This window comes from Nerophis ophidion, linkage group LG07 (assembly GCF_033978795.1).
Source record: "Nerophis ophidion isolate RoL-2023_Sa linkage group LG07, RoL_Noph_v1.0, whole genome shotgun sequence".
NCBI classification, from domain to species: Eukaryota; Metazoa; Chordata; class Actinopteri; order Syngnathiformes; family Syngnathidae; genus Nerophis; species Nerophis ophidion.
In genome coordinates this window covers 20,436,649-20,462,413 of record NC_084617.1, presented here as the reverse complement: position 1 = coordinate 20,462,413, position 25,765 = coordinate 20,436,649, and the positions used below count along the sequence as shown (strand labels likewise).

The window sequence follows — 25,765 nt, the reverse complement described above, 5'->3', positions numbered from 1 at the left end:
ATATTCTAAAAAAATAGCAATTCAAAAATCCTTTATGAATATATTTATTGAATAATACTTCAATAAAATATGAATGTAAGTTCATAAACTGGAAAAAAAAATACAACAATACAATATTCAGTGTTGACAGCTAAATTTTTTTGTGGACATGTTCCATAAATATTGATGTCAAATATTTATTTTTTTGTGAAGAAATGTTTAGAATTAAGTTCATTAATCCAGATGGATCTCTATTACAATCCCCAAAGAGGGCACTTTAAGTTGATGATTACTTCTATGTGTAGAAATCTTTATTTAGAATTGAGTCACATGTTTATTTTTCAACAAGTTTTTTAGTTATTTTTAAACTTTTTTTCCAAATAGTTCAAGAAAGACCACTGCAAATTAACAATATTTTGCACTGTTATACAATTTAATAAATCAGAAACTGACGACATAGTGCTGTATTTTACTTCTTTATCTCTTTTTTTTCAACCAAAAATGCTTTGCTCTGATTAGGGGGTACTTGAATTAAAAAAATGTTCACAGGGGGTACATCACAGAAAAATGGTTGAGAACCACTGGCCTAGTGGTTAGAGTGTCCGCCCTGTGATCGGTGGGTTGGGAGTTCAAATCCCGGCCTTGTCATACCGTATGAGTAACTGCTTGGCACTCAATATCAAGGGTTGGAATTGGGGGTTAAATCACCATAAATGATTCCTGGGCGCAACACCGCTGCTGCCCACTGCTCCCCTCACCACCCAGGGGGTGATCAAGGGGAGGGGTCAAATGCAGAGGACAAGTTTCACCACACTGAGTGTGTTTGTTACAATCATTGGTATTTTAACTTAACTTAAATTTATTGCAAAAAATAAACCTTTTAATGCAACTTTCTGAAAAAGTTTCTGCGAACTTGAGCATTTTCATGAAAGTGCACCATAGTGAAGGAACTGTCACCTTTCCTAAACTACACTACAATGTTTGTGTGTTTAAATGTTTTTACATTTGTGGAAAATTACGGGTGGAATATAAATGGATGAAGACCTCTGATGTGAGTACTTCTCGTAGACGCAAACCTTCTTTAGTCGTTTGGCCCACGGTTTCTGAGCCCGAGCAAAGCCCGCCTCGGCGTCCTGGGCCTCCTTGAAGCCTCCGAACAGCTTCTTGTGGAAGGCGTCCTTCTGCCAGGTTCGGACCCGCTCGCCGTCCTCCACCACCAGCGAGCGGCAGATGGAGGCGTGCAGCGAGGCCAGGCGGTCGGCGGAGGACAGGAAAGACTGCCAGGCCTTCAGCAGGGATCCGTACAGAGGCGCTGGGGAAGAGGAGGCGTTAGCCGCTGAACGGACGGCAGGTGGCGCCGCGGTGACGACACTCACTGGATTCCACCACGGGCGTCCACTTGGCGCTCCACTCGCTGAGCTGCTGCGCGTACTGACGCTCCACACGCGCCCTCTCCTGGAAGCACGTCACGATTTCGTTGCACGCTTGGAAGGCGTCCTCGGTGCGCTTCACCGTGCGCTGGTAGTTGCCGGGCTGCAAGGAGGGGGAGGAGCTAAGGTCAGGAAACGCCCACATAGGACAATGGACATTACTTCTTGTTGAAAGAATAAAGCTTTTGAACGTAGCTACCTCACAAAATAATATATACGTATACACACATATATGGATTGATATTTATTCATATGTATATGGATGTATATACAGTATATATGTATATATAGACACATATATAGATACATATTTATATAAAACATAATAGTAATTATATATACTTATATATATAAAATTGATTTTAGTGCGGTAGATGAGTTCAAAAGCTTTATTTTGAAAATACTTCTATTATTGTGAATATAAGATATATACACATATAGTTTGTCACTGTATATAAACATGTGTGTGTGTGTGTGTGTACTGTAACATAAATATTTATACATACTGTATGTGCATACATATTTATACATATATATGTATGTACATACATATATGTGTGCGTATACTGTAACATACATATTTAAACACATACACACACACACACACACACACACACACACACACACACATATATATATATATATATATATATATATATATATATATATATATATATATATATATATATATATATATATATATATTAGGGCTGGGCAACGATTAAAAATTGTAATCGAAGTTAATCGCACTATTTCTCCGATTAATCGCTATTAACTGCATTGTATACGCAAAGCCCAATAATGAATTCAAAAGTAGTGTGTAGTGCACCTTTATTGGAATATTCTCTCACATGAACAAAAGCGCCAAAACATTTGTTGTGCAAACACAATTTAAATCAGTCCTTGTTAAACAGTAGCAGTTAAATAGCATATTTTATGAAAATCAACTCAAAAAATGTAAATACAAACATTTAAGCTTATTGCCACTGCCAGGGTATTTAAGTTATCCTGTTTGTTATGGAAAATAAATATAATCTACATACAAATCTCTGAGCCACAATCATAATATCTGAACAGGCAATTTCTGAGGTAACAGCAGAAAAACATTTTTTATCAGGGATCTTATGTTTGAAAAACCTATATTATAGGTAGTGGGCTGTTTTAGGGAATTTTTGATCAAATTATCTGTAGTAGCAATATTAATAATGTTGTGTTTATTCTGCGTAGTGCACTTAAAATAATTATGACCATATCTAGGAATTGATATGATGGGAATTTTCCGATTGTTTGCTTAGTGCTTTGATAAACTGAACGCATATACATGGTACTATATTGTGATGTTATGAGCCAGGGAAAAAAAGAACTACCCTACCCAGCATGCAACTGGAGTGACGAGCATGCGCGGTAGCCAGGTATAGGTTGTGTCGCCATAACGGCATCTTGTATGTTGTGATATGCACGCTCTGAAAGTAAACGTTAAGAACTCAGCCAACACGCCTCGTCTGCATTATTCATAAATAGACAGACAACACATATACTCCGCTGCTTCACAGGCCGCTGGATGTAGCCGGCAAAGTATTCCCATGCTAGCTAGCCGGTCTAGCAAGCACGCGTCATTCAGTCCAAAACGGCCCGATATATCCACATCCAGAATTGTCTGGCGGTCGTAAGTGATCCCAGAGTGACCACGCTGAAAGCCAGCCATGAAATTTGCAGAATTGTCCGGTATTTTTGCCAAATGTTCCATCTTTACTAATATATATATATTTACTAGGAGTGGGCAAATTAATGCGTTAATTACGATTTAACTCATCAATCTATTAACACGGACAATTATTTTATCGCACATTTGCGTATGTTGTTTACATACTTTTATTTTGTTAACGCCTTTTCTTAAAAAGATGGCGTCGCCCGGATGGACTTCGGGGTCGAGGGGCTCTTGGTAAAGATGGAACATTTGGCAAAAATACCGGACAATTCTGCAAATTTCATGGCTGGCTTACAGCGTGGTCATCATATCAATTCCTAGATATGGTCATAATTATTTTAAGTGCACTACGCAGAATAAACACAACATTATTAATATTGCTACTACGGATAATTTGATCAAAAATTCCCTAAATCAGCCCACTACCTATAATATAGGTTTTTCAAACATAAGATCCCTGATAAAAAAAAAAATTTCTGCTATAACCTCAGAAATTGCCTGTTCAGATGTTTTGATTATGGCTCAGAGATTTGTATCCCATCCATCCATTTTCTACCACTTATTCCCTTTCGGGGTCGCGGGGGGCGCTGGCGCCTATCTCAGCTACAATCGGGCGGAAGGCAGGGTACACCCTGGACAAGTCGCCACCTCATCGCAGGGCTCAGAGATTTGTATGTAGATTATATTTATTTTCCATAACAAACAGGATAACTTAAATACCCTGGCAGTGGCAATAAGCTTAAATGTTTGTATTTACATTTTTTGAGTTGATTTTCATAAAATATGCTATTTAACTGCTACTGTCCATATGAGTCACTCATATGGATTCTGTACTAATATATAACCTTCGACCCTTTGTCAAAACAAGCAACTTGTGTGAGATTTCGGTGAAAATCAATAGTGTTCTTTCCTTCACATGTGGAGAAATAACACAACTGGTTAGCCAACTAAGTTGTCACGAGGAAATTGGTCCATCAGCGGTTTTGTTTCAGATTGCATTCCAAAAACCAATAGGGTTATTTTATGGGTATGGAAAAACATACAAGACAAAGGATGGTCTGAAAAAAATCCACCTGTGAAGCAGCGATAAGGGGCATGTACTGATATGACCTTTGACCTCTGTTATGTCAAACATCCTGTGTTAGATGTCCTTTAAAATCAATAGACTTCTTAAACCGTCATGGAAAAATAAACAGGATTGCCTGAAAAGTATATTAAAAATTGTATTAATCTAACCATATCTAACAGACATTGTTCGAAATTCAATAGGGTGGGACAAGCGGTAGAAAATGCATGGATATTACAATAATGCAATATTTAGGTAATGAAAAGCACTGAGCCTATTTGCAAGGTGTAAGAGGATTGTTATGCCTGGGCCCTCAGCACAATTTTATTTTCACACCCCCATTACATGTTTTTACACTTGTTGGATTATGTGAAACCATTTTCACACTCTTTTAATCCAACTTCAATTTAATTCTGATGGCTGTTTTGTGCTAAAAACAAATGAATTGGAATTCAATTTTTTGTGTTTTTTTTATTTCGTAAGGTAGTTTGTTACATCGTAGTTTACTACCTACTGTGTTTTATTTATTGCTGTTGTTTATTACATTGTCATGTATTACTTGCTGTAGTTTATTACACTGTAGTTTGTTGTAGATTATTGCTTACTGTAGTTTGTGACAACCTAGTGTGTTACTTACTGTGTTTTATTACATTGTAGCTTATTACTTTCTGTAGTTTATTACATGTATATATATTACTTTCTGTATTTTTTTACATCTTAGTTTGTTACTTACTGTAGTTTATTACATTGTAGTCTATTGTAGATTATTACTTTCTGTAATTTATTACATTGTCATTTATTACTTACTGTAGCGTATGTAGTTTATTACTTTCTGTAGTTATTACATTGTAGTTTATTACATTGTCGCTTATAACTTTCTGTAGTTATTATATTGTCTTGAAATACTCACTGAAGCTTATTACATTGTAGTTTATTACTTTCTTTAGTTTATTACATTGTAGTTTATTACTTTCTTTAGTTTATTACATTGTAGTTTATTATATTGTCATTTATTACTCACTGTAGTTTAATGCAGTGTAGTTTATTACATTGATACTACTTACTGTAGTTTATTACATTGTAGTTTATTACTTTCTGTAGTTTATCACATTGTCATTAGTTACTGACTGTAGTTTATTACACTGTAGTTTATTGTAGATTATTACTTACTGTAGGTTATTACATTATAACTTCTTACTTACTGTAGTTTATTACATCCTAGTGTGTTAATGTGTTTTATTACATTGTATCTTATTAATTAATGTAGTTTATTACATTTACATCTACTACTTTCTGTAGTTTAATACTTCTTAGTTTATTTTTTGTTGTTTATTACATTGTAGCTCATTACTTTCTGCAACTTATTACATTGTCATGTATTACTTACCGTAGCGTATGTAGTTTATTACTGTCTGTAATTATTACATTGTAGTTTATTACATTGTCTCTTATTACTTTCTGTAATTATTATTTTGTCTTGTATTACTTACAGAGGTTGATTACATTGTCATGTATTACTTACTGTAGCTTATTACATTGTAGTTTATTACTTCCTTCAGTTTATTACTTTGTAGTTTATTATATTATCATGTGTTACTCACTGTAGTTTAATACAATGTAGTTTATTACTTAATGTAGATTATTAGAGTGTTTACTCAATGCCAATTATTACTTACTGCAGTTTATTACCATCCATCCATTTTCTACTGCTTGTCCCAGTCAGTGTCACGGGACTTGTAGTTTATTACTTACTGTCGTTATTACTTAGTTTTATTTTTATTACTTATTGTAGCTTGTTACATTGTAGTTTATTACAAACTGTAGTTTATTACACTGCCATTTATTACATATTGTATATATTTTTTTACATTGTGGTTTACTACATTGTCATGTTAATTTTGTAATGAAAACCTCACAAGATAAATTTGCAGCCCAAATATCTTTGTCGCCCTTTGGTGGATGGTTGCAGTACTGCTCACATTCAAGTTGGCAAATAAATAAATTGGCCCTGGTGTGTGAATGTGAGTGTGACTGTTGTCTGTCTATCTATGTTGGCCCTGCGATAAGATGGTGACTTGTCCAGGGCGTACGCCGCATTCCGCCCGATTGTAGCTGAGATAGGCGCCAGCGCCCCCCGCGACCCCAAAAGGGAATAAGCGGTAGAAAATGGATGGATGGATGGAAGCCAGGAAACTTACATTTCTTTGTATATACTAGTTATTTATTTAAAAAGTCGAAGTAGAAATGGATTGTACTCCAGGATTTTGGGGCTTTGATTTTTCTGAGGAAGTCGGAAACACTTTTCATGGAGCCTTTTAGTCGTGTTCTTATTCCATTCCTACATGGATATAACTTGAATAAATTAATACATTGAAAATAAAGTCGAATTTCTGGGTTTAGAGATCACAACTATGAGATTACATGATGTGTAAAGTGTGTGTGTGTGTGTGTGTGTGTGTGTGTGTGTGTGTGTGTGTGTGGTGGTTTGCACTGACTCCTCACTTGTCTGACGCTTTAAACAGAACCAGATGAGGAATCTAACCGCGGGCCAACGGAAACAAAGCACAGAACCATTTGGCCATGTCGCATGAGGCAGATGCTAATCCGCTCGTAGCCACGTAGCCTCAAAATGTCCACTTGGTGTCCAAGCAAGAATGATTACCATGAATTGATTAACGTGGACCCCGACTTAAACAAGTTGAAAAACTTATTGGGGTGTTACCATTTAGTGGTCAATTGTACGGAATATGTACTGTACTGTGCAATCTACTAATAAAAGTCTCAATCAATCAATCAATCAAAAGCACGGCGCGCGTCAGGATAAACAAAGATGTGACGTGCCCCACCAGGCATCTTCCAACTAAAACAGCAAGTTTGGCCTAAAGAAACTTTTAAACGTTCATTAACAACAACACAACATATTCTCTTGGTCTGACGGGCAACATGTGACCTTTGATCTGTGAACTCCCCCTCTGGTGAAACATAAGCCGAAATAGCTCAGTTGGGAGAGCGTTAGACTGAAGATCTAAAGGTCCCTGGTTCGATCCCGGGTTTCGGCACATGACACAGGTGGTGCTATTTTGCTGAGCTCAGCATTGAACTAAACACAGCCACACTTTTGCTCATTGATCAAATGTGTAATATTTGATGATAGAATCAACTGGAAATCTCATAAAAAAATATATAATATAAAATGGCAACAATGTTTCTTTACTGCTCACTCGTGTTACATATCTGAGTTATTGTGTGGAAATATGGGGAAATAACTACAACAGTACACTTCATTCACTATATGTCACAAAAAAGATCAATTAGAATAATACATAATGTTAATTACTGCGATGAGGTGGCGACTTGTCCAGGGTGTACCCCGCCTTCCGCCCGATTGTAGCTGAGATAGGCGCCAGCGCCCCCCGCGACCCAAAAGGGAATAAGCGGTAGAAATGGATGGGATGAATGGATGGATAATGTTAATTATACAAAACAAAACATTTTTTCTATTAAATCACAGTTATTGAAATTCAACAATTTGTTGCATTTGCAATGTACAGAGCGAACTATAACCTGCTATCTAAGAATGTACAACAATTGTTCTCAACAATAGAGGAGAAATATAACCTTGGAGGAAAATTTTATTCAAAATATTTGTATGCACATTATAATATTCCATACTAATGATAGTATTCCACAATAAAATTAATACCCCATAGTAATAATAATAATACTCCATACTAAAAATAATACTCCATACGACTAATACACCACACTAATACTAATACTCCACACAACAAACAATACTCCATACTAATAATACTACTCCATACTACTAATAATACTGCATACTATAATAATCCAGATAACAAATAATACTCCATAGTAATAATAACACCCCACACTAATAATACTCCATACTACTAATGATATTCCACACAACTAATAATAGTCCATACTAATAACACTGCCTATATTAGTCTATATTACTTACTGCAGTTTATTACATTGTAGTTTATTACTTATTATATTGTATTTTTGACATTGTAGTCTATTACTTACCTTATCGTTTATTGCTTACCTTATAGTTTCTTACGTAGTATTAGTTTATTGTAGTGTATTACTTAATGTAGTTTATTGCTTATTACATTGTAGTTTGTTACTTAATGTAGTTAATACATTGTAGTTTATTACTTGGGAAGGCGTGGCGCAGTGGGAGAGTGGCCGTGCACAACCCGAGCGTCCCTGGTTCAATTCCCACCTAGTGCCAACCTCATCACGTCCGTTGTGTCCTGAGCAAGACACTTCACCCTTGCTCCTGATGGGTGCTGGTTGGCGCCTTGCATGGCAGCTCCCTCCATCAGTGTGTGAATGTGTGTGTGAATGGGTAAATGTGGAAGTAGTGTCTAAGCGCTTTGAGTACCTTGAAGGTAGAAAAGCGCTATACAAGTACAACCGATTTATCATTTATTACTTACTGTAGTTTCTAATGTTGTAGTTCATTACTTACTGTGGTTATTACGTATTACATTGTAGTTAATGACATGGTAGTTTCTTACTTGCTATATTGTATTTTTTGACATTGTAGTCTATTACTTACTGTAGTTATTACATTATAGTTTTTTACGCTGCTGATCCGCCTCCGCTTGGGATGGTTTCCTGTTGGGTCCACTTTGGACGGGACTCTTGCTACTATATTGGATCCACTTTGGACTGGATTCTCCCGGTTATGTTAGATCCACTATGGATTGGACTTTCACAATAAAATGTTAAAACCGCCCAACATCCATTGCTTTCGGTCCGCTAAGGGGGGCGGTCCTCTCCAAGGTTTGTATTTCTCATAGTCATCATTGTCGACGCCCCACTGGGGTGAGTTTTTCCTTGCCCTTATGTGGGCTCTACCGAGGATGTCGTTGTGGTTTGTGCAGCCCTTTGAGACACTTGTGATTTAGGGCTATATAAATTAACATTGATTGATTATTACTGTAGCTTATTACATGTAGTTTATTACTTACTGGTGTTATTAAAATGTATTTGTATTACTTACTGTTGCTTATTACTGACTAAGGTTTATTAATTAATATAGTTATTATTTACTGTCGGTATTTTGTTGTTATTGTAGTTTATTACATTGTAGTTTATTGCTTACTTGTGTCATTTGCTCTCCTGAGATGATGATGATGATGATGACTTTCTTTAAGCAGGACAAAGCAGTTCAGAAAATTAGTAAATTACAGATCTTTATTTGGAATGTTAGTATTTTTTCAAGCAAGAGACTCCACTTTGTTTTGGACTTTGATGTTTTGATGTCCACTGGGGGAGTCGAGGCTTTAAAACAAGTTTTTTTCCAAACTTTTTCTGAAAGTTGCCAGAAGTCAAACTTTCTCAACTACATCACACATGCAAATAAGAATATTTTATGAAAAAAAACCTTCCAGAAGGAACAGTCTGAGAAACTATTCAAATGTAAGCTGCATCCAATGAGTGTAACGTACAGTACAGTACAGTACAGTACAGTACAGTACAGTACAGTACAGTAGCACACACAGCACGAGGGGTGTCAAGAAAGTCGCTCTTATTGCTGGAAAGATGTCCAGCACAGGGAATAATCATTATAATAATAATAGTAAATATCGGTCATGTGAACTCAATCCAGAAGTGACTCCACATTCAATCAGGTCTCACATTTACAATCACTTCTATTCATGTGGACAAAGAAAGGCTTGTTGGTGAGGACCAGGCCACTTTGTCATGTGTTTCTTAAAACACCCCTCACCCCTACGCACGCACGCATGCACACACACACACACACACACACACACACACACACACACACACACACGCTTACCATCCAGAAGCTGCGATTGTTGGCGTCTTCGCGGTTGTTGTCTGCTGGCGGCGGCGTGGACATTTTGTCGTCTACGAGAAGAACCTAACGTCCGATGAACAATAAGGACAAGATTTATCATAAAATTATTACTATTTTACAAATATTTTTTTTTCAGCATAACCGAAATGACAAACATGCACAAAAATGAAGCTATGACATCATCATGTATGCTACTCTCATCCACAAGGGGGTCATATTTGCACATTATCCAGATTATGCTGCGATTATGGTCATCAGTGGAAGGGACAAGCGGTAGCAAAATGGATGGATGGATCAATAACTCACCGTGCAAACACTTCATAAAAGTATGAGTAACTGTTTGGCACTCAGCATCTAGGGTTGGAATTGGGGGTTAAATCACCAAAAATGATTCCCGGGCGCGGCACCGCTGCTGCCCGGTGCTCCCCTCAAATTCCAGGGGGTGATCAAAGGGATGGGTCAAATGCAGAGGAGAAATTTCACCACACCTAGTGTGGGTGACAATCATTGGTACTTAAACTTTAACGTTATTTTGCGGCCCCCACCTTAATATGAAAGTTTAATGTTAGTCCGCCCCGCGAGTTTTATATGAATGGCGCTTAATAGCATTGTTATTTGGGTCCAAAATGGCTCTTTCAACGTTCTGGGTTGCCTACCCCTGCGTTAGTGGAAAAGCGGGAAGTGAGTAAACGCGACAGAGACGTTGCCACGGAGACGAGGGTTTTCTTACGTGCCCGGCTGCAGTCACACTGCGACACCTGTCCGTCAGTAATAACAGTTCCCGATAACCTGGACCAATTCAAATTGTTATGTTTTTGTTGTTGTTTTGTTTAATTTGCATTGCCTCACACGATGAACACTACATATATTTCTATATGACGCCGGATAACACTCCGGGAGCCGTCACTTTTTTGCGCTCGCTATCCCGGCTATTATCCGCCGACCGCCGTGTTGCTGTAGAAAGGGAAAGCGGAACGACACACATTGCGGAAATAACATTATTCTCCATGAGTCGGCTAAATACAAATAAATTCCATGCTGAAGAGTATGCAAAAAAAGTTTTAGGAAATCTTTTCTTGCAGCCCAGCCTCACCCACACTCTGCATCGAGGGGCCCACAGGTAAAGTGAGTTTGAGACCCCTGCTTTACACGTTTAATCATCACATTAATATTTAAAAAAAAAAAAGGGATATATCTACTTGAAAAAGGTGAAATATGACGATAGTTATGTGTCACCTCATAATTCAAGGTACCGTATTTCATTTAATTGCCGCAGGGCATATAGTATGCACCTGCATTGAATTACTGCCGGGTCAAACTCGCTTAGCAAAATAATTAGCACATGCTTAGTATTACCGCCTGGTCAAACTCGTGACGTCACGAGTGACACTTCTCCTGTCATAATTTGCAAAATTGAGGAGGCTGATTTCAATACCGGTAATTTGAAATCGCATAAAGTGAAGAAGATTAAGAGCTATTCAGTAGAATTTAAGGTCCAAGCTATTGAATACCTGTATGCTAAACAGAACAGTAAGCATCTACGTTTTATTATCACAGCGTGGTGCGGTGTGAGAGTGACCGTGCGCAACCCGAGGGTCCCTGGTTCAATCCCCACCTAGTACCAACCTCGTCACGTCCGTTGTGTCCTGACCAAGACACTTCACCCTTGCTCCTGAAGGGTGCTGGTTAGCGCCCTGCATGGCAGCTTCCTCCATCAGTGTGTGAATGTGTGTGTGAATGGATAAATGTGGAAGTAGTGTCAAAGCGCTTTGAGTACCTTGAAGGTAGAAAAGCGCTATACAAATACAACCGACAGTCCGACAGACAGGCAGGGCACGCTGGAGCCTGGCCCAAAATGGCAGCGAGGAGGCTGCGTTGGCGAGCGAGTGTAGAGGAGGAGCGGAAGAGCGAACTGGACTGAGGTTTTATTGAAAAATAAACAAAGTCAAACTGCTCAAGCCATGTCCTAACTTGGTGGTCCTTGGAACCCGCAAGACGAAGACTTGAGACCGTCACAATACCGTAGCTGCGTGTGTTAAATATGAGTCATTAAATGACTCCCGCCTCCTAGTGGTAGAGGGCGCTAGTGATCCTTCTTGCGACTACTTGGCTGCAGAAGAAGTGACAATGGGTGACGTAAATTGTGCTGGGATGGATATGACGCGGCAGGTGCACGACGGACCTTTTAGGATGTAACACCTATGCTGGCTATGTAAACAACCAGGCTGAAATAAAGCATGTTCCAGTCCTAAATACCCAGTATATTATTTCTACAATAACACTTCCTGGTGGCAGCGGTGGGATAAAGAGATCACCCACGGAGCAGAACGGGCGGGGGGGTGGGTCCAAGGATAATTCTGGGGGGTGGGAGTAGTCCAAGGATAATTCTGTCGTCGCCACCGCACTTGAGGAGCCGAGCTAACTGATAGCAGCGGTCTGATAGCAGTTTTCTGAACTGGACTTTCAATCGAAACAGGAGGTAATAAAGGAAGATCTCCATCGAGACCAAGAGACTTTTAAAACTGAAGAAAGATAAGGAAGACTTCTATAAACAAGTTATCGATGCTTTTGATCAGAAGGAGCTGGCATGGATTTAGTTTATAAGTAAAGGTAAGACCATAATAACTTTTTTTTTTTATTAAATGTGCTTTTCATGATGGTATCCTTACATCACACTCAAATTTTTACTGCATGCCTTTGGTAAGTGCCGGAGTGACAAGAGGTTTTAAAATAATTAGCGTATGCTTACTTTTACCGCATGCCTTTGGTAAGCGCAGGAGTGAGAAGAGGTTTTATATTAATTAGCGTCCCGGCGGCAATTCAAGGAAATACGGTAATAAAAACTAATATTGGCACATTTTTCAAGTTGTAGCATTTGCTCTGCGGAAGAATTTTAATTTCTTTACTTGATGACTTCATGATTTATGTGTGCTCTCTGTGATAAAAATACATTTAGTGGGAACTTCCTGTCCCGTCAACTTTATTCTCCTGAGGGATTATTAAGTATTACACGTCCATTTATCATGTAAACATACCATGTAAAAGAGTTACTGTAGACAGGAGGCATGATGCCATCTAAGGCTGAAAACTGTATCACAGTATCAGTGTTTTACATCGATCCATATCGATAATTATTGATATTTTTGTGACCTATTTAAAGTAAGGAGCATTAGAAAAATATAAATGTAAAGATGTTTATTCTTCTGACCATAATCCCCTCAGCTATCAGGGAAATGCCAACAAAAGCTTGGAAAACACTCAAGCAATGTAAACAAAATCGTAAAATCCCATTGAACACTTCATAACTTTTTAAAAAGAAGGTGCCCAAAAAAGGCTTTGTTCCTGGCTCAGTAAAGTATGATGCATGCTAACATTAGCTTGCTAGCATGCTAACTTTTTTAGCTACTTTTTAAACGGTTTGCCCCAGAGTCATATAGCTTGGTTTGTGACATTTGTTAACATTTTCAGCTGATTTTACACTTTTTTCTCTACTTCCGCAACCATACATCTTAGAGCAGGGGTGTCATATGTATGGCCCGCGGGATGAGTTTGCTAAGTATAAAAATGAGCTGAAATATTTGAATGAAAGAAACGGCTGTTCTAAATGTGTCCACTAGATGTCGCAATAGCAATTCTTTGTATCTTTGTAGATGATGCTACATATGTAAAAAAAAATCAAATTAACCACATGATGTTAAAGTAAAGTACCAATGATTGTCACACACACACACACTAGGTGTCGCGAAATTATTCTCTGCATTTGACCCATCACCCTTGATCACCCCCTGGGAGGTGAGGGGAGCAGTGAGCAGCAGTGGTGGCCACGCCCAGAATCATTTCTGGTGATTTAATCCCCATTTCCAACCCTTGATACTGAGGGCCAAGCAGGGAGGTAATGGGTCCCATTTTTATAGTCTTTGACTCGGCCGGGGGTTTGAATTCACAACCTACTGATCTCAGGGCGGACACTCTAACCACTAGGCCTGAGTCTGAGTTCACGTAGTGCACCAGTCGAGGAAAATGTGCAAACTACATTAATAACATCCTTTAATTTGATTTTGATGTTATTTTTTTTTTTATCTTGGTAGATTGAAAATGAACACCAATGAGTGGACGAATGAACATAATTTATTCAGAGAGTATAAATAATGACAAATAAAGATAGAATAGTAACCATAACATGTAAGGGTAAAGGGTAAAGAACAACAAAAACATAATGGTTTGTACATTTTCAGAATGTACTTGTTCCTTTTTTAAATAAAGAAAAACAATCGGAAGTTGTCTTTATTTTTAAGTTATCGTGCCATAATTCAACCCCTATGGCCCACTTGGGAGTAGACTTAAAGGCCTACTGAAACCCACTACTACCAACCATCCAGTTTGATAGTTTATATATCAATGATGAAATATTAACATTGCAACACATGCCAATACGGCATTTTTAGTTTACCTAATTGCAATTTTAAATTTCCCGCGAGGTATCCTGTTGAAAACGTCGCGGAACGTGCTTGTGACGTTATTGGTTGGAGTGGACATTTTAGCCCAGCACCACTCACGGCTAAAAGTCATCCGATTTAATCGCATAATTACACAGTATTTTGGACATCTGTGTTGCTGAATCTTTTGCAATTTGTTCAATTAATAATGGAGACTATAAAGAATAATGCTGTTGGTTGAAAGCGGTGGATTGCAGCTGCCTTTAGCAACCAAAACACAGCCGGTGTTTCTTCGTTTGTTGTGAAGCTTTAACACAGAGCGGTCAAGCGAACATGTTTCTCTACGTCAACCAGCAAGTTTTTGGATGGGAAAATTGTGATATTAAGTCAGCTCTTCCTGGAGACTTGAGTGGAATATAGGACCTCCTCCTGCAGCTCAAAAAGGCAGCTGTGATATTGGCTCCTCTGCTTCTCTCAGAGACACTGGCGTTCACCGCAGCCATCCGACTTTCAGGTATGACTTTATAATCTCACTAAAACACTAGTAACACAATAAGCAGATAAGGGATTTTCCAGAATCATCCTAGTAAATGTGTCTAATAACATCTGAATTGCTTCACTCTAACTTTCCTCATCCACGAATCTTACATCCTTGCTCAAATTAATGGGGAAATCGTCGCTTTCTCAGTCCGAATCGCTGTTGCTGCTGGTGGCTATGATTATAAACAATGTTCAGATGTGAGGAGCCCGACAACCCGTGACGTCCCGCGCACATCGTCTGCTACTTCCGGTAAAGGCAAGGCTTTTTTATTAGCGACCAAAAGTTGCGAACTTTATCGTCGATGTTCTCTACTAAATCCTTTCAGGAAAAATATGGCAATATCGCGAAATGATCAAGTATGACACATAGAATGGACCTGCTATCCCCATTTGAATAAGAAAATCTCATTTCAGTGGGCCTTTAAAATCTAAAATGAGTTTGACACCCTTGCCTCTGAGTTATATAACTTGGGATATGAAACATGCTAACTGCTAGCATGCCAACATTAGCACACATGCAACATGTTAGCATTTTAATGTTAGGATGCTAATGTTTTCAACTAGCTCTGTAGCTCATTTTGTACGGTTACACACTAAAACTCACAGATTTGATCACGAGCCACCATCTTAAAAGTATGCCGGCTTCCAGCAACCCCCCGGCCAGAGGTCCAGGGCACTGATAGCAGGCTCATCCAAATTTTAACGGGAATTTTCCAGTTGCTAACTGTGGGACTCTTTCATGTGGGTCCAATCGTTTCACTAAACGCTATTTTTTTGTGTTTTGTCATTTACTAAAATATGTGAGAGATATTTCATGTTTCCAACTACAAATGATCAAACGATCTAATGTATGAGTTATGGGGTTTTAATTTATGTGAAGATGTCAAGAATCAAATGATGCAAGCCATTAAAAAACCATAACCCGATAAATCACACATTTGATTGCTTGTGGTGTGAAATTTTAGATGACAAAATAGGGCAGACCCTCCTTTTTACGAAGCTCATGCACGACTCTGTCATCCAAGTTTTCATGTAAAGTACAATCAATGAATGACTGGGCGCTTCATATTAAATGTTCCTAGCCCCTTCCTGTTCTGCCAATGATAAGAATATAATGGCAAATGGCCTCCGTAGCGCACAACATGAGTGCTGGGTTTATAAATAGTAAAATCCGAGCCTGATGTGTGTTAGAAAGATGTGCATATTTGTAATTATTGTAGCCAATGTTTATGTTGAATAGTATTATTTTGCACAAAACAATTACTTTAAAAACTAAATATGCATGAAAAAAATTGTAGTTGGATTTGAAGTATTTTTTTTAAACAATTTTTTATTAGAATGTATTTTTTTTTTTTCTTAGCAGTTTTTGAACATTTTGAATCAGATTACAATCAGGATAGATAAGAATTACATTTCAGATGTGGAACTATTTTTTGTGCACCCCTGATATATGTATAAATAATTAAATGTAAATCAAAACTGTACTACTGAGTGTGTGTATGTTTGACGTACATCTGAGTAGAGATGTCCGATAATGGCTTTTTTGCCGATATCCGATATTCCGATATTATCCAACTCTTAATTACCGACTCCGATATCAACCGATGCCGATATATACAGTCGTGGAATTAACACATTATTATGCCTAATTTTGTTGTAATGCAAGGCTGGAGGCCTTAAACAATGTAACAAGGTTTTTCAAAATAAATCCACTCAAGCTATATTCATTATTGAAGTCACAAAGATCAATTTTTTTTAACATGCCTCAAAACAGCAGCTTGGAATTTGGGATATGATCTCCTTGAGAGAGCATGAGGAGGTTGAGGTGGGGCGGAGTTGGGTGGGTTGAGTTGGGGGCGGTATTAGCGGGGGTGTATATTGTAGCGTCCCGGAAGGGTTAGTGCTGCAAGGGGTTCTGGGTGTTTGTTCTGTTGTGTTTATGTTGTGTTACGGTGCGGATGTTCTCCCGAAATGTGTTTGTCATTCTTGTTTGGTGTGGGTTCACAGTGTGGCGCATATTTGTAACAGTGTTAAAGTTGTTTATACGGCCACCCTCAGTGTGACCTGAATGGCTCATGACCAAGTATGCGTGGCATTCACTTGTATGTGTGAAAAGCCGTAGATATTATATAATTGGGCCGACACGCAAAGGCGGGGCCTTTAAGGCACGCCCCCAATATTGTTGTCTGGGTGGAAATCGGGAGAAATCCAGGAGAAAGGTTGCCTCGGGAGATTTTCGAGAGGAGCACTGAAATTCGTGAGTCTCCGAGAAAACCGGGAGGGTTGGCAAGCAGGATTGGGAGACGCAACTGCTCCGTACTTCTCCCTACGACCGTGTATCCCTCTGTACAGCGGAGTTTTAAAAAGTCGTAAATTTTCCTTTTTGAAACCGATACCGATGATTTCCGATAATACATTTTAAAGCATTTAACGGCCGATAATATCGGCAGTCTGATATTATCGGACATCTCTACATCCGACCAATGAACCATACAAGTTAATCTAAACAAACAAAAACAAAAAAAGTAACCCAATACAATTTTAATAAATAAACAAAAATCTATTTAAAATGAAAATCCTTTTTTTATTTTTTTTTTGTTTAGTTGCCAGTCGGGTGACATGGTATCTGCATGTACATAAAAACGTCTTCCACACAACCGTGAAACAGTGCTCATCGTTCAGTCAAAAAAAAAATGTTCAAAATAATTGATTCATTGGTGAACATCACATCTCGAGTCAGTGTGACCTGCTGAAAGGTCACAACAACAGTGTTGCTTTGTATACACCAATTAAAGACTCAAATGCCAACAGTCATTCTGCTGACATGACAATATTGTATACTCTTATCGAACAGAGCTGGTCTGATCATTTCCTTGTATATTTTCACTACTATGACACTATTTGACAAATGATTACCGTATTTTTCGGACTATAAGTCACAGTTTTTTTCATAGTTTGGCCGGGGGTGCGACATATACTCCGGAGCGACTTATGTGTGAAATTATTAACACATTACTGTAAAATATCAAATAATATTATTCATCTCATTCGCGGAAGAGACGAAGAAAATGTCAGCAATCGTCACAAACACGTCAACCAATAAGAATTTGGCGGGGGAGGGTCATGGCAGAAGTGCATTGTGGGTAATGGAATGCTAACTACTATATGCTATATGCCAGTGGTCACCAACCACCGGGCCGCGGCCTGGTACCGGGCCGTGGCCCGATTGGTACCGGGCCGCAGAATAATTTTTTATTAATTTTTATTTTAAAAAAACAAACAAAAAAACAAACAATTTTTTATAATTGTTTTATTTTTTATTTAATCAACATAAAAAACACAATATACACTAACAATTAGTGCACCAACCACAAAAACCTCCCTTTGTCATGACAAAAACGTCCCTTTTTCATGACACCACCCCCGCCGGGCCGCGGGACTAATTATTAAGCGTTGACCGGTCTGCGGATACAAAAAGGTTGGGGACCACTGCTATATGCTACTGCCGTAGCTATTAAAAAGGATCATTTCATCGTTGGCGGTAACTTATAAAAACTGAGAAGGGCTGAACAAAAAATGGGACAGAAAAGGAAATCATGTACTGCAGATTACAAGCTGGACGTAGTGAAATATGCAGCAGAAAACGACAAGAGGAAGCGGCGCATACCTTTGGAGTTGGCAGAGTTGTTTAGAAGCGACATCGAAGAAGAAGATTTGATGGGATTTATTGATTAGGAGTGACGGATTGTTTGGTAAATGTATGTTCTATATGTTATAGTTATTTGAATGACTCTTACCATAATATGTTACGTTAACATACCAGGCACCTTCTCAGTTGGTTATTTATGCGTCATATAACGTACACTTATTCAGCCTGTTGTTCACTATTCTTTATTTATTTTAAATTGCCTTTCAAATGTCTATTCTTGGTGTTGGATTTTATCAAATTCATTTCCCCCCAAACTGCGACTTATACTCCAGTGCGACGTATATATGTTTTTTTCCTTCTTTATTATGCATTTTCGGCCGGTCCGACGTATACTCCGGAGCGATTTATAATCCGAAAAATACGTTACTGTTTTTTGGGGAAAATGTTTATTTTTAATGAACTTTTGTCATATTTATAATAATAATTATATATTATAATACGCATATTATATATAATATGCATAAAATAATAAATATGTAATACTATTAAATATGTTCTATGAATGTATATTTATGTAATATTATTATTATTTATATCTTAATTATCATATTTATTTATTTATTATTATAAAATTATAATTATTTAAAGTGATAAAATTAATGTTACCCAGTATGATATGCTACAATAAAACGTTACAACAAAGCATGTACAATATAGTTTATAATGGATGTTTACCTTTACATAAACTAACAACATTGTTGGGGAAAAGTTGACGCTTACAGAACAGCGCCCCCACCTGGTTACAATACACAAGAGCATGTATCCTCTTTGTGTTTGCTAATATTGATGTATTAAAGCAGGGGTGTCAAACTCAAATACAGAGTGGGCCAAAATTTTTGAACGGAACAAAGCCGCGGGCCAAAGTTGAACAAATTAACCTTTTAATAGGGACCCAAACAAGTTTTGCATGAAATATTGAACAAGTAAGGCTTATATAACTTTAGTGACATGCAAAATCCAGTTTCAAATAATAATAATAATAATTTAAAAAATATCAATGGCATATCAAATAAAATTTAAATAAAAATGTTATGCCTTTTTTTCTATTTGCAATCTTCTGAGGTAAATATCAAATTTTTTCCACAGTCTAATAATAAATTTGAAAATAAAATAACAGTAATGAATGAACCAAACATTCAAGCCTTGAAGTAGCAAGAGAAAATGCATGAATAAAACGTTAATTATTGGTCAGTTTGCTGGAAGTTTCCCGGAAGAGTTAGTGCTGCAAGGGGTTCTGGGTATTTATTCTGTTGTGTTGCGGTGCGGATGTTCACCCGAAATGTGTTTTTCATTCTTGTTTGGTGTGGATTCACACTGTGGCGCATATTTGTTACAGTGCTAAAGTTGTTTATACGGCCACCCTCAGTGTGACCTGTATGACCGTTGACGAAGTATGCTTTGCATTCACTTGTGCGTGTGTGTGTGTGTGTGTGTGTGTGTGTGTGTGTGTGTGTGTGTGTGTGTGTGTGTGTGTAGAAGCCACAAATATTATGTGACACGCTGTTAGTATGGAGGAAAAGCGGACGTGACGACAGGTTTTAGAGAACGCTAAAGGCAGTACCTTAAATGCACGTCCCCAATATAGTTGTCCAGGTGGAAATCGGTAGAAATTCGGGAGAATGGTTGCCCTGGGAGATTTTCGGGAGGGGCACTGAACTTTGGGAGTCCACCGGGAAAATTAGGAGGGTTGGCAAGTATGAGTATTAGCGGTGAATGCGGTGTTACAGCGGCACCGACGCTGTATAACACCGGCGGGCCAGCTCTAATGCTAAATTGATATTGCCTCAAGGGCCAAATTAAATTACACGGCGGGCCAGATTTGGCCCGCGGGCCAGAGTTTGACACCCATGCATTGAAGGGTCCTACATGATGGCAATTTTGGAATTATTGATCATACAGAGGGTGAAATGAACCTAAAAATACAATTTTTATTGTGTATCTGGCAACGCTGACGACTATAAAGCTTTCGTACAATTTTTTCCTCTGGTGACTAAAAGTCCAAATAAAACAGATTATGCGCCAGATTATAGCATAGTTGCTCCATTACATATGTTGTCCCATAACAGGAAACACAGAAGCAAATATTTTAGTACTAACCACAACATAAACTTGATTATTGGTCGACATAAGCAGGTTCTCGTTCGTGGAACCGTGATTTCCTGTCATCAGCAAATAATATCAATCATTTCCTGTCCATCGATCACATGTAGGGGTGTTTAGAGCCGATATCAGCACACACACACACAAAAAAACAGTACCGAATGATATTGGCTTGCATCTGAATTGTCAATTACAAGCAGTTTAAATGTTAACGCGAACATTCTCCGATAAGGTATTTTCTTTTATCTTAGTCAAGTCATTTTTAAAAGGTAAACATTGTAGGCTGGAGGCTACTAGCAGCTACACAACAGCTAAGCACACAATAGCATACAAGGTAAGCATGCATAATAATCATAAAGAATATTGCAGTGTAAAACAACACATTAGTCAATATAAACACGCATCAAATAACTAGTTGCATAATACTTACACATATAAAGTCTCCATATTAGAAAGTATCAAGTAACAAAAGTGTGCGCATAATACAACTTATTGCGTCATTAGCTTAACTACATTAATTTTTCATCAAAAAAAAAATACAAATTCCAATCCACTTCAACTTGAAGACAGCATAAGTTCATTTCAGACAGTTAATAATAAAGAGGTCGGTGTTTTCCATACCTACACCTTTGTTGTCTGTTTGACTCATTTATTAACATTCCACACTGCAAAATAATAAGCATGAATGATTGCAGCTGATATCGGATAGATATCGGCGTCGTATCGGAAATGAAAGCATTGTACTGGCACATCCTTACTCACATGACTGGGGTTAAAGCAGGGGTCACCAACCTTTTTGAAACCAAGAGCTACTTCTTGGGTACTGATTAATGTGAAGAGCTACCAGTTTGATACACACTTAAATAAATTGCCAGAAATAGCCAATTTTCTCAATTTACCTTTAATAAATGAATCTATATATATTTAAAAAAATGGGTATTTCTGTCTGTCATTGCGTCGTACTTTTTTTTTCCTTTTACGGAAGTTTTTTTTGTAGAGAATAAATGATGAAAAAAACACTTAATTGAACGGTTTAAAAGAGGAAAAAACACACAAAAAAAGAAAATTAAATTTTGAAACATTGTTTATCTTGAATTACGACTCTTTAAAATTAAAAATTCAACCGAAAAATATTAAAAGAAGAACTAGCTAATTAGAATCTTTTTTTAAAAATTAAAAAAAATATTTATGGAATATCATTAGTAATTTTTCCTGATTAAGATTAATTTTAGAATTTTGATGACATTAGGGTTAGGGTTAGGGTTAGGGTTAGGGTTTGGTTTAGTGGTAGGGTCGGGGAAAGGGTAGTTGGAGGGGAGGAGTGTGGCACGGTCCTTCAGGTTAAAATCCAATCTGTACTTTGTTACAATATATAACAAATTGAACCAAGCTATATTTCTAACAAAGACAAATCATTATTTCTTCTAGATTTTCCAGAACAAAACTTTGAAAAGAAATTCAAAAGACTTTGAAATAAGATTTAAATTTGATTCTACACGTTTTCTAGATTTGCCAGAATAATTATTTAGATTTTTAATCATAATAAGTTTGAAGAAATATTTCACAAATATTCTTCGTCAAAAAAACAGAAGCTAAAATGAAGAATTAAATTAAAATGTATTTATTGTTCTTTGCAATAAAAAATAAAAAAATTACTTGAACATTGATTTAAATTGTCTGGAAAGAAGAGGAAGGAATTTAAAAGGTTAAAAGGTTTATGTGTAGAAAAATCGTAAAATCATTTTTAAGGTTGTATTTTTTTTCTCTGAAATTGTCTTTCTGAAAGTTATAAGAAGCAATGTAAAAAAAAAAAATGAATTTATTTAAACAAGTGAAGACCAAGTCTTTAAAATATTTTCTGGGATTTTCAAATTCTTTTGAGTTTTTTTCTCTCTTAGAAATTAAAAATGTCGAGCAAAGCGAGACCAGCTTGCTAGTAAATAAATACAATTAAAAAAATAGAGACAGCTCACCGGTAAGTGCTACTATTAGAGCTATTTTTAGAACAGGCCAGTGGGCGACTCATCTGGTCCTTACGGGCTACCTGGTGCCCGCGGGCACCGCGTTGGTGACCCCTGGGTTAAAGGTTAACGTTTTGGGATGAGATATCAACTGTCGCATCAAGCTTTGAAATGGGAGCTATACTCGAATAAACAAGGTCAAAGGTCACACATAACCAGAGCAGCGTCACATTCATACTTTTACTTTCCATTTCCCCCCCTAAACCAAACTTTTGCCGTTCAGCAACAAGCGGTCAGGCCTCAGGGACACTGAGTTAAGCTCCGCCCACACTCCGCCTCTTTTCCCGGCACCCCTGACCCGCGATCACACGCAACCATTTTCCCTGACAAGCTGGCGGCGCATCACATGTTCCCTGTCTCGCCCCGTCCTCTCTCTCTCTCTCTCTGGGAGAGAAGCAACCCTGGAGGAGGTCGCGGGGATAACGAGCGCCATCCGTTTGACCTCCGACCCCAAACTTCCTGTCCCCTGGTTTGAGGAACACGGGGGATGGAGGCACTCTGGGATGAAATCTTGTCAAGTTAAACACAATTTGTGGCATCTCAAATATGAGTGCGCTTTACGGGAGGGTGTCATGTGATGGCGATGGCGTTGGCGACAGGAAGTGCTTGCTACGGCACAATCTGCATCTTAATCATTATCGTCAGATCAAATCAAACTCCTTTGACGAGTACGTTTGCAGGAAAACTTAGGAAAAAAGTATTTTTTTACAGAAGTATGGTAATGTTTTGTATTATTTAGTATCAAAGTGGTACGTAATGGTATTTAATATAGTATAGTGTTATTTAGTAGTATTTATTGTCGGGGTGTTCAGAATGTGGCCATTTGCTGTCCGCAACAATTTTTTAAACATTGTTTTTAATATTAGGACATTCCAAAAATATTAAAAAATTTAATAAGATAAAAATTAAAGTGGAATAAAAGAGCAAAAAGTTGAAATGTAACAAGAAAAACCTGCAATGTTGACTGTAATAACACAAATCTGCCATGCAGGCTGTTTTTTTTCCTTTAAAGCTGTCATTGTCAAAAAAAAAAAAAAAAAGAATCAAAATCAATGTTCTTATAAATTATTAACCTATTCAAGGCTCTAATGACTTTACATGAAATATTCCGCTTTCTACCATTTTTTCAAGGAAAATATTGCATAATTTGTGTGTTTTTTCCATAAACAATTGTTTTCTTTTTGATACATGGCGTAAAACAAACTATATAAAAAAAAGATGAATAGATCTGAAGTTGATCTAAAGAATTAAGGTTGAAAGTAAAACATTTTGGCTTTTTTTTTTTACACTTTTATGAGTGGGACCGTTTTGGATCCCCAAGAATTGTAGTGGGATTGTTTTTAAACTGCCATTGCTAAAAAAATAATAATGAATTAAAAGCAATATTTTTATGACTTGTTAACCTATTCAAGACTCTAATGACTTTACGTTAAATATTCCGCCTTTAAACAGTTTTTTCAAGGAAAATATGGCATATATTGTGTGTTTTTCATAAGCAATTGTTTTCTCCCCCAAAAAAGAAACAACAAAAAACATTGCCAATCCAGAGAGTTAAGGGTTGAAAGTAAAATATTTTGGCTTTTTTTTTTTTTTTTTCAACACTTTTATGAGTGCGATCGTTTTGGATACCCAAGAATTATAGTGGGATTGTTTTTAAACTGTCACTGCTGAAAAAAATAATAATTAATTGAAAAACAATATTGTTATGAATTATTGACCTACTGTATTTAAGGATCCAAATACTTAATTAACTAAATGATTATACTTATGTCAAAAAAGGGTTTTCTTTTGATTTAAAAAAAAAGGACAAAAAACATAATTTTTAAAAAATTTTTTACATCGACAGATAGACATGAAGTTGATTTAGCGATATAAGCGTTGAAAAATAACAACAAAAAAAGTACGTTTGATACCCCTGCTCTAAAAGTTTAAAAAATCTACAAATTGTTTTGGTTTTTAAAATGAAAAATATTTAAAATCTTCAATTTCTCAGTGTGCGGCCTCAGTGGAAAAAGTTTGGTTGCCCCTGGATTAAAGTTACTTTCTAGTCTTACAGTCAATAAAAAAGTTAACATCAGCAACAGCCTTAAACTAAAGGCCAGATCCCCCCCCCCCAACACACACACACACACACACACACACACACACACACACTCACACACACTGGTGTACAGTCATCGGCTCCCAGTCTCCAATAAAAAAGAGCTCATGTCGAGCTTCCAGGCAACGGAGCGAGCACGAATCCTGCAACCAGGCGCACATTAGCTCCTCCCTCTGCCCCCATTTTCATCTGTCAGGCATAACTCACCACACACACACACGTACACACACACTGTGCAGAAAAAAGGCCAAGGATTAACGTGTAACAAAACTTACTTTCAAACTTTCTTCTTCTTTAACACCTTAAAGACGTTCCATGCGACTTTTGTCTTCTTTTAAATCCTCGTCTGTCTTTTTTCCCCCAGCACTGCTCGTCTTCTGCCTTCTTGTGGTCCTCTGCCTGTGTCAGATGAGTTGGCCTCCTCTTCCTCCTCCCTCCCGGCCTCCAGCGCTCCTCCTTTTCTCCCTCTTTCCCGCCTCCCTGAAACAGCTGCAGGAGTGTCTTGATCTTTGAAACTTTTTTGTGCCTCGTCTTTACTGTCCACACTTGGCCTGCATGTCCATCCATCCATTTCCTACCGCTTATCCCTTCCGACGGTATAGCTCGGTTGGTAGAGCGGCCGTGCCAGCAACTTGAGGGTTGCAGGTTCGAAACCCATTTCCGCCATCCTTGTCACTGCCGTTGTGTCCTTGGGCAAGACACTTTACTCGCCTGCTCCCAGTGCCACCCACACTGGTTTAAATGTAACTTAGATGTTGGGTTTTACTATGTAAAGCGCTTTGAGTCACTAGAGAAAAAGCGCTATATTAATATAA

At 37.6% G+C, this 25,765-nt stretch overlaps 1 protein-coding gene and 1 non-coding gene across 2 annotated transcripts in view; one reads left to right on the top strand and one right to left on the bottom strand.

The window, feature by feature from the left end:
* Nucleotides 1–25,396, bottom strand: part of si:ch211-51c14.1 (protein kinase C and casein kinase substrate in neurons protein 3) — a 34,864-nt gene extending 9,468 nt beyond the window's left edge. The window contains exons 1-4 of the mRNA XM_061905602.1: nt 25,226–25,396; nt 10,023–10,106; nt 1,356–1,512; nt 1,056–1,291 (exon numbers count right to left, since the gene is read on the bottom strand). Of these exons, the coding sequence (XP_061761586.1) occupies nt 1,056–1,291; nt 1,356–1,512; nt 10,023–10,085 (456 nt within the window). The 5' untranslated portion in view covers nt 10,086–10,106; nt 25,226–25,396. The remainder of the gene's footprint in view (nt 1–1,055; nt 1,292–1,355; nt 1,513–10,022; nt 10,107–25,225) is intronic.
* trnaf-gaa (transfer RNA phenylalanine (anticodon GAA)) lies at nt 7,170–7,242 on the top strand. The gene has a single exon. It is a non-coding gene; the product is annotated as a tRNA-Phe (tRNA).
* Nucleotides 25,397–25,765: the final 369 nt, after the last annotated feature.